The 16,853-nt window shown below is 36.2% G+C and overlaps 1 protein-coding gene across 1 annotated transcript in view; it reads right to left on the bottom strand.

Moving 5' to 3' along the window:
* LOC134531351 (uncharacterized) overlaps window positions 1-9,698 on the bottom strand; it is a 98,788-nt gene extending 89,090 nt beyond the window's left edge. Inside the window, exons 1-5 of the mRNA XM_063367050.1 lie at window positions 9,423-9,698; window positions 8,449-8,550; window positions 8,263-8,367; window positions 8,074-8,172; window positions 7,874-7,969 (exon numbers count right to left, since the gene is read on the bottom strand). Coding sequence (XP_063223120.1) covers window positions 7,874-7,969; window positions 8,074-8,172; window positions 8,263-8,367; window positions 8,449-8,550; window positions 9,423-9,634 — 614 coding nt within the window. The 5' untranslated portion in view covers window positions 9,635-9,698. The remainder of the gene's footprint in view (window positions 1-7,873; window positions 7,970-8,073; window positions 8,173-8,262; window positions 8,368-8,448; window positions 8,551-9,422) is intronic.
* Window positions 9,699-16,853: the final 7,155 nt, after the last annotated feature.

The raw sequence follows: 16,853 nt of genomic DNA, 5'->3' as shown, positions 1-16,853 counted from the left end.
CATGGCACATAATCCAGTCCACGTTCGGAGGCTCTTCGTATACAGCACCACAACCCCCACAGTAGAAGTCACATTTTCCTGAACATTTTATGCCTTTCTTAACCCCCCATGTTAATTGACGACTTGCTCCAACACCTTTAATGGCCAACTGTCTTGGCTTACATTTCTTTGGCATGTTTTTCTGAGAGTTCATTTCTGTGTTGCTGTTCGGCTGTAAAGAAGAAATCGTTTTAACGTAAGGAGATCCTGTGAGCAGTTGAGATTTTTTGGAATTTTTATGTCGTTTTTGAGGAGTGCTACGTTTTGGAAGAGGTCTTATTATTTCTGGGGAAACAATAGAACAAGCTTTTGTAGGAGTATGCATGATAGTATCTCCAGCATGAGGTGAAAGGTCAGGTAACCTTGGCCTATCTGAAGCACACTCAGTGTTAGTGTCTGTATGAGAAGACCTAGGACTAGATGGGGTGCCTGCATCGGTAGTGCCACAACTTTCCAGAAAACAATACGAAGAGGAAGATGTAGTCGGTTCGACATTGATGTTTGTGGCAGGCTGATCAGTAACTGCAGATGGAAGGTAGTCAACATCTGTGAAAACATCAGGATTGAATGGGATTATGCCACATGTTTTGAAACCTTTGGCTGCATTTCCCACAGATGCTACTTTTTCATATGCCAATCGAAAGAGAGAAGCAATTTGAAAATGTGTGATGGAACGTCCAGGATGAGCTGACATCCATCTGCTGCACTCACTTGAATAGTAAACTTTCAAAGGTCCAAAGAACGTTTTGTCCGGAGGCTGAGCTTTGTGGGAGCTTTGAGGAGGTAGAGAAAGCAGATGGATGTGATTATCTCGACAGAACATGATAGCAGGTATGGAAATATGTGAGGAATGATTATCCAAAAGTAACAGGACAGGGTCGTCTCTAGAAGGCTTGGTATGTGAAACAAAATGTTGAAGCCAAGCTGAGAACAGATCAGAATTCATGTATACAGAATCTGAAAGAAGAAATAAACTTGATGGAGGAGCTCCATCTGAAAGTTCAACCTTCATTCGCTTTCTTGGAAACATCATCGCAGGAGGGACGAAATGCCCAGCTGCTGACATGCAGCAAACAACTGTCACGGTCTGACCCCACTCTCCAGACACAACTTTGTTTACAATCCTTTGACCTTTGGTAGATACTATTTTGGTAATTCTGTTGGGCACAGTGGATAGGCCACTTTCGTCCATATTGTACACTCTGTTGGGTTTGGTTAGAAAACTATGTTTCTCGTCTATTTCTTGAAGATTTTTGAAAAAGCGATCCATCTAAACTTTGTTAAATCCAACAGACCGTGCTATACTCACACCTTCAGGCTTCCTTAAACTTAGCGATGGGTGGCGTGAAAGGAATCCATAAACCCAGTCCCGCCCTGCAAGTTTGATGTCTTTATTAAAGGGATGAGCAATGTTATTTTGTTCTGCAAATTCATATGCCAAAGCTTGAACTTCCCTAAATGTCAAACTGTAAAATCTTCTGTCAGTGTCCTGTTAGTAACTCACTAGCTGTAGCTCCAATTCTTGTGAAAATGTTGACGAAAAACGGCCGTATGAAACAGCTGGGCTACCCTATAACAAATTAGTATTTTATTTAGCCTAAATACTGTTCAATAAATTTAAAGCTTACCTGAAAAGATTAAATGTATAACCATTAACTATTTCTTACCACTTTAAGTCGTTTCCGTAAGGTGGATTCCTCTACGTTCAAATCCTCAGCAATTGCCCGAATTGAGTCACCATTAACCCTTCTCAACTTCGCTTTTGTAGTGTCTCGGAATCAAGTGGTTTTCTATTTGTCTTTCTTTTATAGTTCCCCATTTTCCTGCAATAAAATTTGTTTTGATAAAACATTTTCCTAATATGTTCTGGGTTTAATACAATTGCAACATTGTATACCTGAATAAGTAAACAATTAATTGAACTAAAGTCGATTCCATCGTCGAAAATCTGTGCAAATGGCTCTATAATAAAGTAGTGGAAAATCACTGCCTGATTCGAATGTTTTCACTAAATAAAATAAGAATTTTGAGTGTTTCAATTGAATTTCACGGTTTATAATCAATGTTTACAACAAAAATAAAAACAAAAAGGAAATGCATAATTTAAAATATAGTTTTTCAAGACAAATGGCTATGTGGGGCAAAAATCCGCACAGAATGTTGTACGGACTCTTGCCCCAGGAATCTTGCCCCATATGTAGCAAAAATTTTTCATCCACTGGCCATTATTTACCCGTAATATAAAAACAAAAATTACCCACATCAGTAGATAATTTAAAACTTACTTCTAATGTCTATGTACTTTCCGCAGAATGGCTTGAAGATTTCATGCAAATTTATACTCTTCTAAATATAATAAACAACATCACACATTGCTTAAAACAATAAACTGCCACCACTCACACTGAAATGGCGGGAGTACCGTGACAACCAAGCCCAGTGTGTAGAAAAGCATTCGAATGGAGCACATGGACATGCCAGTGCTATCTAATGACACTGAGCGTAACTGCTACGAAGAAGGACTCTTGCCCCGTGCGGACTCTTGCCCCACATTTGGATGGCAGGCTAATACTTCTACTTGGTTCGCTTTGTGCAGGAAACTATTCGAGCATTAAAGAAATATCCTTCATACTCAAAAAAACTGAGGGAAGCTGTCTACATACAATAATGACTTCATTTAAATGTATGTGTATAAACTTGAAGAAATATTTTTTTTCTTCAAAACAGGAATGGTCGCGATCTAAAAAGTTTGTGGACTTAGAAAATATTCAGCTGCCGAGTTGATTACGTCACGAAAAATTCGATGTCAAGGTTAAACCGAGCGATCAATGACGTCACGTCTCAACATACTCAATTTCAAGATCGTTCCGAATAGTCAATGACGTCACGTCGGACCAAATTCAATGTCAAGTCGATATCTAGCGGGCAATGTTTATTGACTCAGGTCATGTTTATTTAATACACAAGAGCAGTCAATGACTCCTATTACGTCTTAGAACTTACGTAATTTTGATTATTAGTGAATTCAACTAGTAAACAGATTGATTACTAAAAATGTATAGGTCGGGAACAATGTGCGAATAGAATTCAAGGTCTATAGCTTTTTACAAACAGAATAAAAATTTTGAACATATCTCTCTCGTAGACTTACAGGTGAAGATCCGATGCTTGACGTATGAAGGTGACGAATGAAATATAAAGATGGTTTCATGAAAAAGCTTAGTTATCTTTGTTAAGAGACACTATCATTCCTTAAGCTACAACCGCTTTGAAATGCAATATCAAAATTGGGAAAGCCCAAGTGCAGTAAGAAAGTTATTTGTGGTTGATAAAAATACTGAGAAGGTACACTGAAAAAAAAGTTTTTTTCCACCTAGAAAATCTTTTCCTCCCGTAAAGAACCTGGTATTCTAGTTTTTAAAATACCAAAGTTTTTTTCCCACACTAATAAGTATTCTGATTGCTAAAAAACTCGGTTTCCTTCTCAGCAAAATACCAAAATAAAAAATATGGCTGACTTAACCTCACTCAGTTGACACATATTTAAGTAATGTTTATTTTAATACGAGCCTTTTTTTAATAATATTAAATTAACTACTAATTTTAAAAGTTGTATTTATAATAAAATTACTGGAAAATTTAATTTCTATAAAATATTTTTTTAACTGAAAAACTTTTCGAGTGTAAACAAACATCAGCAGTGTGGAATTGGAGGGAAATCAGAGAATTGGTGGCGCTACCACTGCGGTTGCTATGGTAACGCAGCATTAAGTTTTAGCTCTAGAAAAAACTTAGGTATTCTCAGGGGAAAAATACCAGTTTTTTAATATTAAGAAACTTATACTGGATATTAAAATACTCGGATAAAAATATTTTGTATCCTGGGAGGAAAAAAACTTTTTTTTCAGAGTATTGGAGCACATTAATTTGATAAGGGTTACCAAAACAGAAAAGCTCTATTGGCCTGAACAAAAACTGATATGGTTTAGTTAGTCTTGTCATTAAGCATATACTATTTCTGATGAGTTTATATTCATCAAGAAATTCCTGTGGGAATTCCAATATGTGTCAGTTGGCACCGTGCCTACTTGGATCTAATAAATTGGTATTGTTGACATTGAACTCTGGGTTTTATCCAGTTAAATGTAGAACGGAAATATTTCGCATTAGAAATGGTTATATACTTATGTACTTCCGATAAGTTCACTCAAATATTTCAGTGATAATCACTTGAATACTAAATCATTAGTTTCTTATCATTTTTCACTTATGTATCTTCTTTACGTTTTCTAGGCTTGTCCATAAAACATGTATCGATAAAAACATGACGAACAATTATAAAAATTATTTAAGTAATCAAGAAGTCACATTTTACTGTTGTATATTGTTGCCCGAACAATAGACGTTTTAGGTATCATTTGGCGCAACACTTTAGAAACACGATTATCATAAGTGGAGAAGTGGTTTATACCACGCAACCATTAAATACTAGATAGTGTTGGGCACCAATTCTGTATGCGTAAATAACATATAAAAATGTATATCCCACATATATATTACACTAGCTAGTGCCCGCGACTTCGTCTGCGCAGGATTAGAATTTCAAGTTGCTTATATTAGCGTGGCGTAGAAAAGAACTAACAATATTTTTATAAATTGTAGCCTATTTGTTATTCTGATGTATAAGCTATATTATTGTTAAGTTTCATTAAAATCCATTCAGTAGTTTTTACGTGAAAGAGTAACAAACATCCATCCATCCATACTTACAAACTTTGAGATTATAATATTAGTAGAATATGTATCAAAAATAACTATTCTAGTGTACTACGCCCACAACAAAGCACTTGGTCGTTACAATTTTATACTATATAAATGTCGTAAAAGTGTTCGTGCTGAATGATATAGTGAAATATTTACGAGCGCTCGCCCATAGTTTTCGCCAAGCCCTGAGATTACCAAATATAAAACAAACATTGGGAATACGCGCAGCATGTAACTTCATGACATTTTTTTTTATTTAACTAATGAACAAGGTGGATCTATATAGCTGGTAAATCAGACTCCGAAAAGACTAGTTTAAACAGAACTACCTTTGAGTGAGGAACTATTCCTGCTTCTGAAATTGAATTGAAAGACAAGTGCAATATTCGTTGTGGCTAAACTATAAGTGAGTGAAAATGACTATTGAATTTGAATACCTATCTGCCATTGACTTCTTACTTCTTATGGACAATCTAGATTCGTATGACCTCATCCGTCAAGAATACTATATTATTGAGCAGAACCTGACTAGTTTCGAAGAGTCTAATGATGTGCCTGACAACAAAGGGTACCGACAGCTGCTGCACCGATTTCTTTGCTGCATGAAAAAGTACCCTAGGGCTAATTTTATAGACGGTTATGACGCGTACGACAGAGAGCAAAAGTATATTTGCGTAAGTGATCCGGAAGCAGAAAACTGTGAGAAATTTTGGGAATCAGCCTGGTACCGTAAGGTGACTACCATCGTGAACATATCACAAAGAGGAGAGGAAGAATGCTATCAGTATTGGGGTTCCAGCAAAGGAAGTGAGATAGAGTGTGGAGGGTTCAGAGTTAAGACTCTGAAAGTCACCAAGAGAACTCGTTTCATTTCAACACTGTTACGCTTGTCTGACCGCGGAAACCACGAGCGTCAGATTTGGCACTATCATTACACTGCTTGGCCAATTAATAACAGTGAAAATGACCCATTGATGTTTTTGTCTTTTGTGTGCAGCCTGAATGACACGTATACTCTTTTTAAAAAAAATCAACCGGCTGGTTGGAAGCCTGGGGTTATTCTTATTCATTGCAATGATGGTACCAGTAGTTCGGCGGTATATTGTATCCTGGACATTTGTGTTACCCAATTCAAATACACAGGTACGGTTCCAGTAGCAAGCACTTTACAGAAAATGCGACGACAAGCGCACAGCTGCTTGAATTTTGACGCAGATGACTATATTTTCTGCTATCAAGCCATTCATATATATGTTTTGGGAGAGATGGGGATGTGCCAAAGATATCTAGATGAAAGAAAACTCACTAGAATCGACACACTGTTGCAGTTATAAACATTTCGCGTGCAAGCTTCACCACGTGGTTCGTTTGTTGTTTTCTACACCTTTATTTTTCTCGAGGTGTATTGTTTATAAATGTTGCCAACCAATGACTTTGTACCTGTGATACCGTAAGTTCTAAAGATCTTTGTGAACTGAAACTGTTATAGCACGTAAACTTTTTTAGTGTTACTATGAATGTATAAGGCACTTTGAATTATATTAAGTTTTGTAAGTTTTGAATTCTAATTAAGAATCGCTTATAAAACTCTTAGTGTATATGCAAAGGCAAAAAAAAGGTGTTTTTTTTGTAAGTAGTTTGATAACCCATTTATTCGGTCCAAAATAGGTACATGATATAATGACACCTACGCTTAACGTTTTATAGAAGGGAAATATTAGACTGTTGTTATGTTGTATTAAAAATAAACATCGACTGATATCTCGGGGAAAACCAATGGACCGTTTGAATCCATAAATTGGCTTTGTTCCAATATGCAGTACTGGTCTAGAGTTTCCGCGCGTTGCGATATGATAATGATAAATTCAAAATAAATTTATCCCAGTCGTACTTTGATATTGCTTTGGGGCGGTACCCAGTTACTTTCTGACAATTCATCAGAAGAAATGGAGTCCTTTGTGATTGGCAATGTTTTCGGCGCTAGAAACAACAGAGGGGACAACTTTCTTCATGACATTTGTTACCATGGGTGTTTGTCCCTGCTTCTACGAGCTGGATGGTGGCTAGATCAGACGCATGATTCTCTGTTGCAGCAATTCAATTATGAAGGATACCAGTGCGTCCATATTGTTGCACGACGGCACAGAGGGCAAAAAGCAGTGCAGCTGCTGGAAGTCTTGATGGACATGGGAGCAGATCTGAATGCACCAGACAGAAGGTCAGGAAGTACTCCGCTTCACTTAGCTGTCATCTATGAGGATTACGAGCTGGTAACTTGGATGTGTCAGGAGACTAGTGTGAACCTAGAATCTTGCGACTATTCTACCCTAACGGCCTACCAAGTCGCTTGGAAGAGAAATGATCACAAAATGATGAAAATTTTCGAGAAATTTGATGCTGACTGTGACCAGCCGTATTCAAGTGAGAGTGAAAGTGAAAATTAGATAGTTCTTAGATTTCTTATTTGTTGATAGTTTTGAGGTATCTGAATACTTTTAAGTTAGAAACTAAGTGTTTAAGAAGTGTCAATATCAGTTGAAGTAATGTTCACGTATTCTTCATTTTGATTCTCAAAGGGTTAATTATGAGCAGTGTCATGAGTCATGAGGCTTGTGAGGGCACATATCCTGTATATGGTTGTAAATAGTGTGTTTACTAGAAGTTAGAAATTGTAAGACAAATAAAACTAAGTATTTAATAACTTTGTAGAAACGTTTATTAAAAATAAGAACGCAAAGCTCCGAGGTTTTTAATTTCGTGTACTAAAAAATAAATCAAAACTGTAATTGTAACGAAAAATATTACAAAACAAATCCAAGGGGATGCTATCTTCAAGCTGTACCAGAATCGCCTGTAACAAAAGTATATCATTGAAGTTAGGCTGTGAGGAACATCTTATGTTTAAAGGACCAAAAACAATCTATTCAAAATTGCTACCATTGCTTAAATTCGACTATGATTTTCACTTTCAAGTAATCTGTCCCCGTATTTTTAATAAAAATTGATTGCAAACTACAGAACTCGGCTAAGAATGTATTGGGGAGTAATAAGGAATGTTACATAAACTTACTGAGGTCGTGGCAGGCGGTCATAACACACAATATCCCATCTATTTTCAGAAACCAGCTCCGCAGCTATGGAAGAATCCGCCAATTTCATGTCAGACCTGAAAAAAGTGAAGTTAAATTAAATAAAAGGATCGTCCGGAAAGATAAAAGACTTTTTTTCTGCTCTACGAAGCTTATTTTCATTAACAATGGTCACACTTACACTATATCATCGAGCCGCTTGATGTTGTGAACTCTGTATGTTGTTCGGAAAGAATAATCGTACATCTTTAAGCCTGTGATGCCTTTTAGCAGTAAAATCCTGTAGAAATAGTTTTCAATCAGGAAAAAACTCTCTTGCACAATCAAAAGATCAAAATATTTATACTTGGGCAACAGATAAAATGCTTACCTTTGGAGGTCTGGTACAACAGTCACAACTGTGTGACGATCCGGCCTTTTCACAAGCAATTTCGTAATTAGGTGATCAAATTTTAGGTTCATAGGCAGGCATTGTCTGAAAATAAAAAATAAATCTCGAATATATGTTTTTCTAAGTCACGCAATTCAATTAATTTAATTATTGATGAATACTTACGTTGATTCCTCTTCCTTGTCATCAGGGCCGCCAGGTTTACGCTTCAGTATTACAATTTTCGCCGGGACTATCAGATCAGTTCTGTAAGTGTTTTCATCATCTCTGAAAACGTAGAAAGGGATGTCAATATCTTAATGTTAGAATGATGCAGGCAAGATCTTATATAAGTAAAAACTATCTCTAAAATCTTTTCTATATATTAAAATTGATGGTAGAGTGAAGTTAGCTTAGTATCGAGAATAACTCGCAAAAGTGGACCCAGATTCCTTATTGGTTAAGATTAAAGTGCGCGCGCAATTTAAATTTCTAATCCTATAAATAAAAATTGATGGTAGAGTGAAGTTAGAGTGAAGTTAGTTTAGTATCGAAAATAACTCACAAAAGTGGACTCAGATTCCTTATTGGTTAACATTAAAGTGCGCGCGCAATCTGAATTTCTAATTTTATTTAAATGAGATTGGCCAACCTGTTTCGGTTAAAGGATACATACATTTTATCCATGGCAAAAATCTCCGCCTTGCTTCACCGGTGAATGTTGTAATCTTTTCATAAATTTTGGAGGGACCCATGTGATTTTGTCTCAGAAATAAGAGCTCAGTCAAAAAGATATCATGACTATCTCATCAATGAAACACACAAATTATTTAAGTATTGTTATTAACAAATTACTAGATAATACTGACTAGAGAACATTTAAATCAAGATGTTATTACCGGAGACGTAAAATTACTAACATAAGTACTAAGACATTATTGCCAAGACAATATTAGAAAGATGTTATCGCCTGAGACGTTAAGAGAAGCTACCATTTCGGAATATATGGCTGTCTATTTATTTTATATACCCTAACTTTTGTAATTCTGTACTATACTATTTTATATCTGATAATTCCTCATTTAATGATGTAAGAGAGTCCTTTTCCTGTAAGCATTATTAAATAAATAAATACACAAGTGGAAACAAAGGATACTTACATCTGTTCTATCTTTTTGAAAACATATCCCGGCCTGGTCCCGTTAGTGGTAATCATCGCCGACACGTTCCCTACGGTCATGACGAACTTTTTTCCTGATTGATGACAGCAGATCCCATCTTGCGCCAAAAATTCGATTAAGTTTTGTATACCTTCCACTGGCCATTCTTTTGGTACTTTGATTTCCGAAGTCAGGACTCGGTAATCGTTCATTTTTGAAGGATCTGAAAACTGTTTTAAAAATAGTTAGATCTTTATCAAATCTAGCACGCGCATAGACAGATATGCGTATGTTTTAGAATTAAAAAATGATAATTACTGTAACACTGAAGCTGTCTTTCCAGATGGGCTCTTAGGAGCGAATGAGGCACCGGAGCTTTATATACTAAGCCATATTCCCGTTATCAAAGATAGCGCAATGACATAATATACCTACACAGTAATAACAACAAAATTAAGTGACCGACGTAAAATGAGCTATAAGAAACTAAATGAGATATTGAGATAGGTTGATGAGCTCATAACCTGCATATTAATCCAATGTCACCTGAGCCTAAGTTTATTGAATTCAAGGCCTTTCATTTTCGACTGGATTTTCAAAGATAGGGACACCATAAAAGTAAACTTTGCATAGAGTGGTTGAGTATTTTCTTATTAGGCACTTTAAGAACAAGTCTCTTTGTTCACGAAGATAGATAAATTCAAATGTTAAAAAATATAAACACGCCGTAAAGGCTCATTATTAATTTGTCTTACAAGTCATTATAGATAAATATTGACCTTTACTCTAATTGCAAGATAGCTACTCTTTGTAGATAATGTTCGTCGAAATTCTGATAAGAACAAATGTTTACAAAGAAAAGTTTGATAGCACCGAAAGATAAAAAAACACAATGGGACAAATACATTTAATTGGAGTTCTATAAGAAGAGCTTGACCTAGACAACAATAAAAACATTACGTCAGTAATTTTACCATCCAAGCTTTGAACTAATAATCCGATTGGAGCTTGATTATCCTATTACTTCCTAGACATACCATTAAATAGAGATGGTTGACTGCAGTTGACGAGGTTGGTAGCTCAGTGGTACTTTGCGTTGAGACAAAATCCTTGTAATCTTAGAAATTTCTTCTAGAATTATTGAGAGATACCTTGCTGCAGTCGAGAAGTCCGGTGTCCGACCTAGAACCAAAAAACTAGCAACTTTATTTCGTTTATCAACAACTGCCAACAGCAGAAATGTAAACCAGCCAAATTGAAATCCTTTTCACTTACAGTCAAGTCCTCGTTACAATTGACTTCTTACGGCCTTTGCTACTCAAAATGACGTCATAAGCACAGTGCACTACCGTCTGTTCAGAATCTTGAAATTAAACTGTCCTTAACAGCCGGTCACATCTTTTTCTCGCGTCACACTCACTGCGAGAAACGGTACTATCCTTGTTGCACTCGAGATAATAAAGCAATTGCAGATTTATGTTTTTCTTCCAAACAAAGGAGAATTTAAAAAAAAACGCTCTGCTATTAAATAGATAATTTAAAAATCTATTATGAAGTAGAGCGTCGTTTTCGAAATTGTTTCTTGTTTAGGAAAGAAATACAAACCTGCAATCATAGTGACCGGCTGTTAAGTATAGTTACATGTAATATACATCCATATTTAGATTTTACATTGAGATTTGGTGGAAATATTTTCATGCGCACATACTTCGTAACATGCTGACGTATTACCGTCAAAGCTCTCTTAAGGTGCTACTTCTTCTGATCCCCACCGTCCGTAATTTTTCCCTGATGCGCGTTTGGAATGCGTCATAGAAAACATAAGTTTTTAGATACATTTAAAACTTCCACTAAATCCTGCGGATCTGATTCGTCATTAGAACCTCAGGGTAGGAAAATATCTGCTCATCTTTAACGAATGCACCCTGTTACCTTCAGAGAGCGAGCACCTTTAGTAGGAACACCTTTAGATGTCTTTGACTGTAGTTAAGACGTTATCTTATTCTAACGCGTTTGTAAAAAGTTGAATCCTCAATCTAAATGCTGATAAATTTATTACTCTAATTCTAAACACTCACAAAATGTTTGAAAAAGATTTCAAACACGTGTATGTTAATAAATAATATCGTACTCGCAGTTAACGTGTTAGACAGTGTGTCGCCACTGATTACGTGTACTGCTTAGAGACGCGCTAGACTGTGACGACACATAGATAAATAAGATTTAAACGCCAAGCGTCTTATTGATAAAGTTACTTCGAAGTGGATGATAACTAATAACAATAACATGAAACCAGTTATTAAGGGTTAGGTTATTGCGTCACTTCCATAAATACTTGATATAGAACAATCAGTAGGTTATTATAATCAAGTTGATTAGTGTAATCAATAGGAAAATTGACCCTACTCTAGCAAGGTACAGCTACTAATTAAAGCTCACAATTGTTGATTGTGTTTCCCCGAACGAAGCAGTTAGTGTAACAGAATTATTCGTTGCGATAACACTTCCACTGAAGTTTTAATTTATAACTTTTGAAATTGCTTTCACGATAATGACTGCCATTTCCACGTCATTTTATCGAGTTAGTGATTATGTACGTCGTGCAAGAGATCCAAGATACTCAGAAATGATTCATCAAGAGCATTTAAACGTCATCAGCATACCGATTGTCGACACCTGTATCAACTCTGTGCTACCTCACAACATGAACAAGAACCGATATCCAGACTATCCATGTTGGGATATTTCTCGGGTAGTTCTTAGATCCAACAATGGCTTGGACTTCATCAATGCCAACTACGTAGCTGGTTTTGACATGAGTGCGAAATTCATAGCGACGCAAGAGCCGATGCCCTCCACTTTTGGTGATTTTTGGACTATGGTCTGGGAGCAAAATTCTCGTGTGATTGTGATGCTAAATGGCACTAAACAACAGCCAAAACTACTAAACCTCAAGTACTTCTCTCCAAATGAAGATCACACGATAATAAAGGAGTTTATCATAAAGGAAGAACGCATCAAATTGATGCCCCATTATGTTAAAACAACGTTGAAAGTCATTTATATACAGACTGGAGAATTGAGGGTGATCCATCACTTCCAATACTTGGACTGGCCAGAAACTGGCATTCCTGACGTAAAAACGTTTCTTGACTTCATGATAGCCGTTAATAAAAAGGACCAACAGTATTTCAGGAAAGTACTGCAAACTAACCAAGTTTTACCAGGTCCAATTGTTGTTCACGGTGACAAAGGAATCGGCAGAACTGCAGCGTATTGTGTTGCAGATATCTGCCTATACCAGCTAGTACACACAGCAGTCGTATCAGTGCCATCAACTGTGATAAAAGTCAGGCAGCAGCGAAGATTCAGCATTGAAACTCCAAACCATTACATTTTTATAAATAATGTCCTTGTTCACTTTCTGGTTACTCTGCGATCAAATGTTACCATGTTCACGGAACTTCGTTCCCATTTGATGAAAAGTGATGTAGATATGATGTTCAAACTTTGAGAGGCGCCAATGACGTAAGTTTGAGGAGTAAAAATATTCATAGTTTTATCGGTATTTCATTTATTTTAAGCTATCCCTTAACAATCATGAGTCAAATCTTTGAAATTTTGTTTTTCCTTATAACTATTCAGACATTGATTTCGGGAACAAACTTCTGAGAAAACATACAGTAGCATTTATCTTTTTAATGTATTGGGTAATAAATTTGAATTATAAGTGTAACTACATATTTCCGAGGATACGCGGCCGTAAATTAATAGTACAATCATTTCGTTAAACTTTCGTCGTAGGGAAATCCAGTAATTTAACAAACCGTATTCTGTGAAATAATCTAAATAGGATGCCAACAAAGCTTTATAAACAGAGCATCAGGCGTTCCGTATTCAGTTTCATACTGTCAGTGATCGTGATAGCAATTGATCGAGATATCTCGAAGAACATGAAAACACAGAGCATCCAGGAATTTCAGAACCAGGGAGAAGGTGTCAACTTTTCGGAGCTTATGGAAAGTGAACATCGGTTAGTAAACTCCATGTCCTTGGAAGATGAAAATCTACGGAACAAAGAGGCTGAAGGGTGGGACCGCAATTCGATCGTCGGGAACGTCGGGTTCGATATATTTTCCACGGACTACGTCGATGGCTTCAACATCAAAAGGAAGTTTATGATAGTCAACAACTCGGGGTCTGAAGTGGATTCCTACAATTTTTGGAACTCTATATGGGAAAGTGGTTGTAAAGTGATTGTGAGATTCGATGAGACATCGAAAAAGTGTCATTGGCTAAATAACTTTCGAAATGACGCATATGCTGTGGGTGAATTTATTATTCGGAAAAAAACTATCCCTTGCAAGTATTTTACACAGCTAGAAATGACCATAGAAAACATAATGGAAAGAAAATCAAGAAAGGTAACGCACTTCCAGTATGACGGCTGTCTAGATAACATTGCTTCCGTCAGTTGTACTCAGCTGATATTCTTCTTGAAGATGGTGAACAAACAACAAAGCAGTTACCTCACAACAGGAACGGAAGGCACCGGAAGTACATGTGGCCCTATTGTAATCCATAGTATTGGCTGTTTGGAAAGAGCGGTATCTTTTTGCGTGCTGGACTTCTGTTTGGACCAGTTGATAGAGACTAACTTAGTGTCGGTGCCCAGCGTTATCCTAAATATCAAAAGCCAGGTGTCTTTCGAGTCCATCAGCTTGGACGAATACAGCTTCATTAATAAGACCTTGCTGCGTAGTATATGCGTGTTAAATTTAAAAGACAATAAATCTACGGACAGTGACCCCGAAAGTGCGTCTTCCATAAGTCGAATCAAGAAATATGGTTTGTTTTTCAAACGAGCGTCTGTTCCCTGATTGTTTAGTATTAAACGTAGTCCTAGGGTTGGTACTATTTGATGTAATTTATGCTAGTGTTAGCGTTCACATACGTTACATATGGTGCTATTTGATTGAGAACCATGATGAAACTATGATGCAAAAGTGAGTAATAAATATCATATAACGGCGTAAGTTTTTATTTTATTCACCTCAAACGTCACATTCTGCAGAGTTTTTCAAGTGGAACTATAGTGACAGGACATACTGCATCATTAAAATCTGACAAAAACTTCGTAAAAGATCCCAAATGCAGTTAATAGTCAATAAGTTTTGTTAAGATCGTCATAAATCATTGAATATTGTGATGTTCTACGTCTCAACCCTAATAATTTGCTATACGGCGCAGTTACTGCTCTTTAATAAGATTGTGCGCAGATTATATTTTATCGACTCTTGAGTATAAATAGAAAATGTTTATGCCAAACCTTTATTGCATTTAACGAGTTTTCTTCGAACGGAAGTTACTCGAGTTTACTACCGAAACATTGAGTAATATAAATGCCTTGCGGTTTAGTATTACGATCGTCGAGCTTTATGACTACCTCAATCATCATCATATGATGATATCTGTCTAATACAGTTTACTTCCTCTGAAGGTACTCTGATTCGTCATTCGAGACTCAGGGTAGGTACATTTATACACCTTTAAGAAATGTATTTTGTAACCATTAGAAAGCGCGCATTATTAGAAAGCTTCGACTGTAAAAACCACGAACATAAACATCAAAGGCGCGTTTTCCGAAAACATTACCTCTGGAAAGGGTATGAAGCTTTTTTCATGAACCTTACTTGGTCATTCGAATAAAGGGTGTTCCGAAAATGGCTTCCGAAAGGTTTAAATAAGCTAGAGGTAGTAAGGGTGGTTAAGTTAACATAATTTAGGCGTTCTAAAGTGACTCAGCTCTATATGAATCATGATATCAGAAAGGCAATCATTAGTTAGCTTTAGATAACTTTTAATTAATCAAGAATAACAATATAAATTGAATATGGGTTGTAGTAATGACGCAGTGGACAAAGTTATCAATAGATTGCGAAAGGAAGTACTTCACGGAAAATATATAAATAATGAGGCAAGTTACGGTTGACGAGATTGGTTAACGATTAATAGGAAAAAACATTTCATTTTCCGCGTATTAAATATATTTTATTGCCAGTTTTTGAAACTATGCGTGCCGTTGAAGTTTCATCACTAACGAGGTGCGTGTTACTTATCAATTAGCGCTTTTAATGACAGGCCGTTTTATAGTTTTTGATTTTAACGTTTATGGATTTCAAAACAATCCTAATCTAGTATGTTGATAAAGATGTTGATTTTGAAAAAATGAGTAAACAATCATAAAATTTTTGACTACTACGCTGTTAAACTACACTCAATATATGTAATGAAGGTTCATTGGAAAGAAATGAAAGTTTCGAGTTAGTGACAAGAAAAAGTTGGTAGGTTAAATAGGTAGAATATTTTGCGAACCAAATTATCAAGATTCGTTTTGGTTTCAAATGCTACCAATCCACTAACTATCGATTGGAAAATATAGTAGTGTCGAACACTTGCTCTATGTTAGTGCAAGCAAGAAGTGAAAAAGAAATAGATAACTGATGACGTAATGATGTTTGATATTACCGAAATTTACAATTTTCTGTTGCAATACTCAGGGCGACATATCAGTAATTTCAATTCTGTGATACTATTTATTCGATAGAAGTTATTTTTGAATGATGACATCGACAATTTGTACACTTAACCCGTTTCACTTTAAATCATTTTTTTAAGCTTAGTAACCCGCATTCCATGAAAATCATAAAGAAAATTTAATCTAATCATTCTTATTATCTCAAACTTATTCATGGCCCAGACCTATGAGTCATATGAGAAACATATAAACGTCAAACAATAAGAGTTGTGCTCATTCAGCAAACGATGAACTCGGGAATAAAAGAGGTTAATGTTGCTGGAATGCATTGTAGGGATTCATTCGCCATAACATTATATGTAACAACATCATAAATTTCTTACCAAATAAGCTTTATAAACAGATCGCGATGTTTTTCGCTTTCAGTTTGATACAGTCTGTTCTCGCAACAACAATAAATCTAACAAACCTTGAGAAGATGAGTACAGAGAGCATTCAGGATTTTCGTAAGCGAAGAGACGATGTCAATTTTTGGAAAATTATGGAAAGTGAACTTTGGTTAGTCAACTGCATGTCCTTTGAGGGTCAAAATCTACCGGAGGAAATGGCTAGAAAAGGAAACCGTAAATCGATCGTCGGGAACGTCGGGTTCGATATATTTTCTACGAACTACGTTGATGGATACAACATCAAAAGGAAGTTTATAATCGTCAACAACTCGGGGTCTGAAGTGGATTCCTACAATTTTTGGAGCTTTATATGGGAAAGTGTTTGTAAAGTGATTGTGAGATTCGACCGGACATCGAAAAGGCGTCATTGGCTAAACAACTTTCGAGATGACGCATCTGCTGTAGGTGAATTCATCATTCGGAAGAAAACTATCCTTGGCAAAT

The sequence above is a fragment of the Bacillus rossius genome, chromosome 3, assembly GCF_032445375.1.
Source record: "Bacillus rossius redtenbacheri isolate Brsri chromosome 3, Brsri_v3, whole genome shotgun sequence".
NCBI lineage: Eukaryota > Metazoa > Arthropoda > Insecta > Phasmatodea > Bacillidae > Bacillus > Bacillus rossius.
Note: the sequence above shows the minus strand (reverse complement) of the source record. Positions and strands in the feature narration are given on the sequence as shown.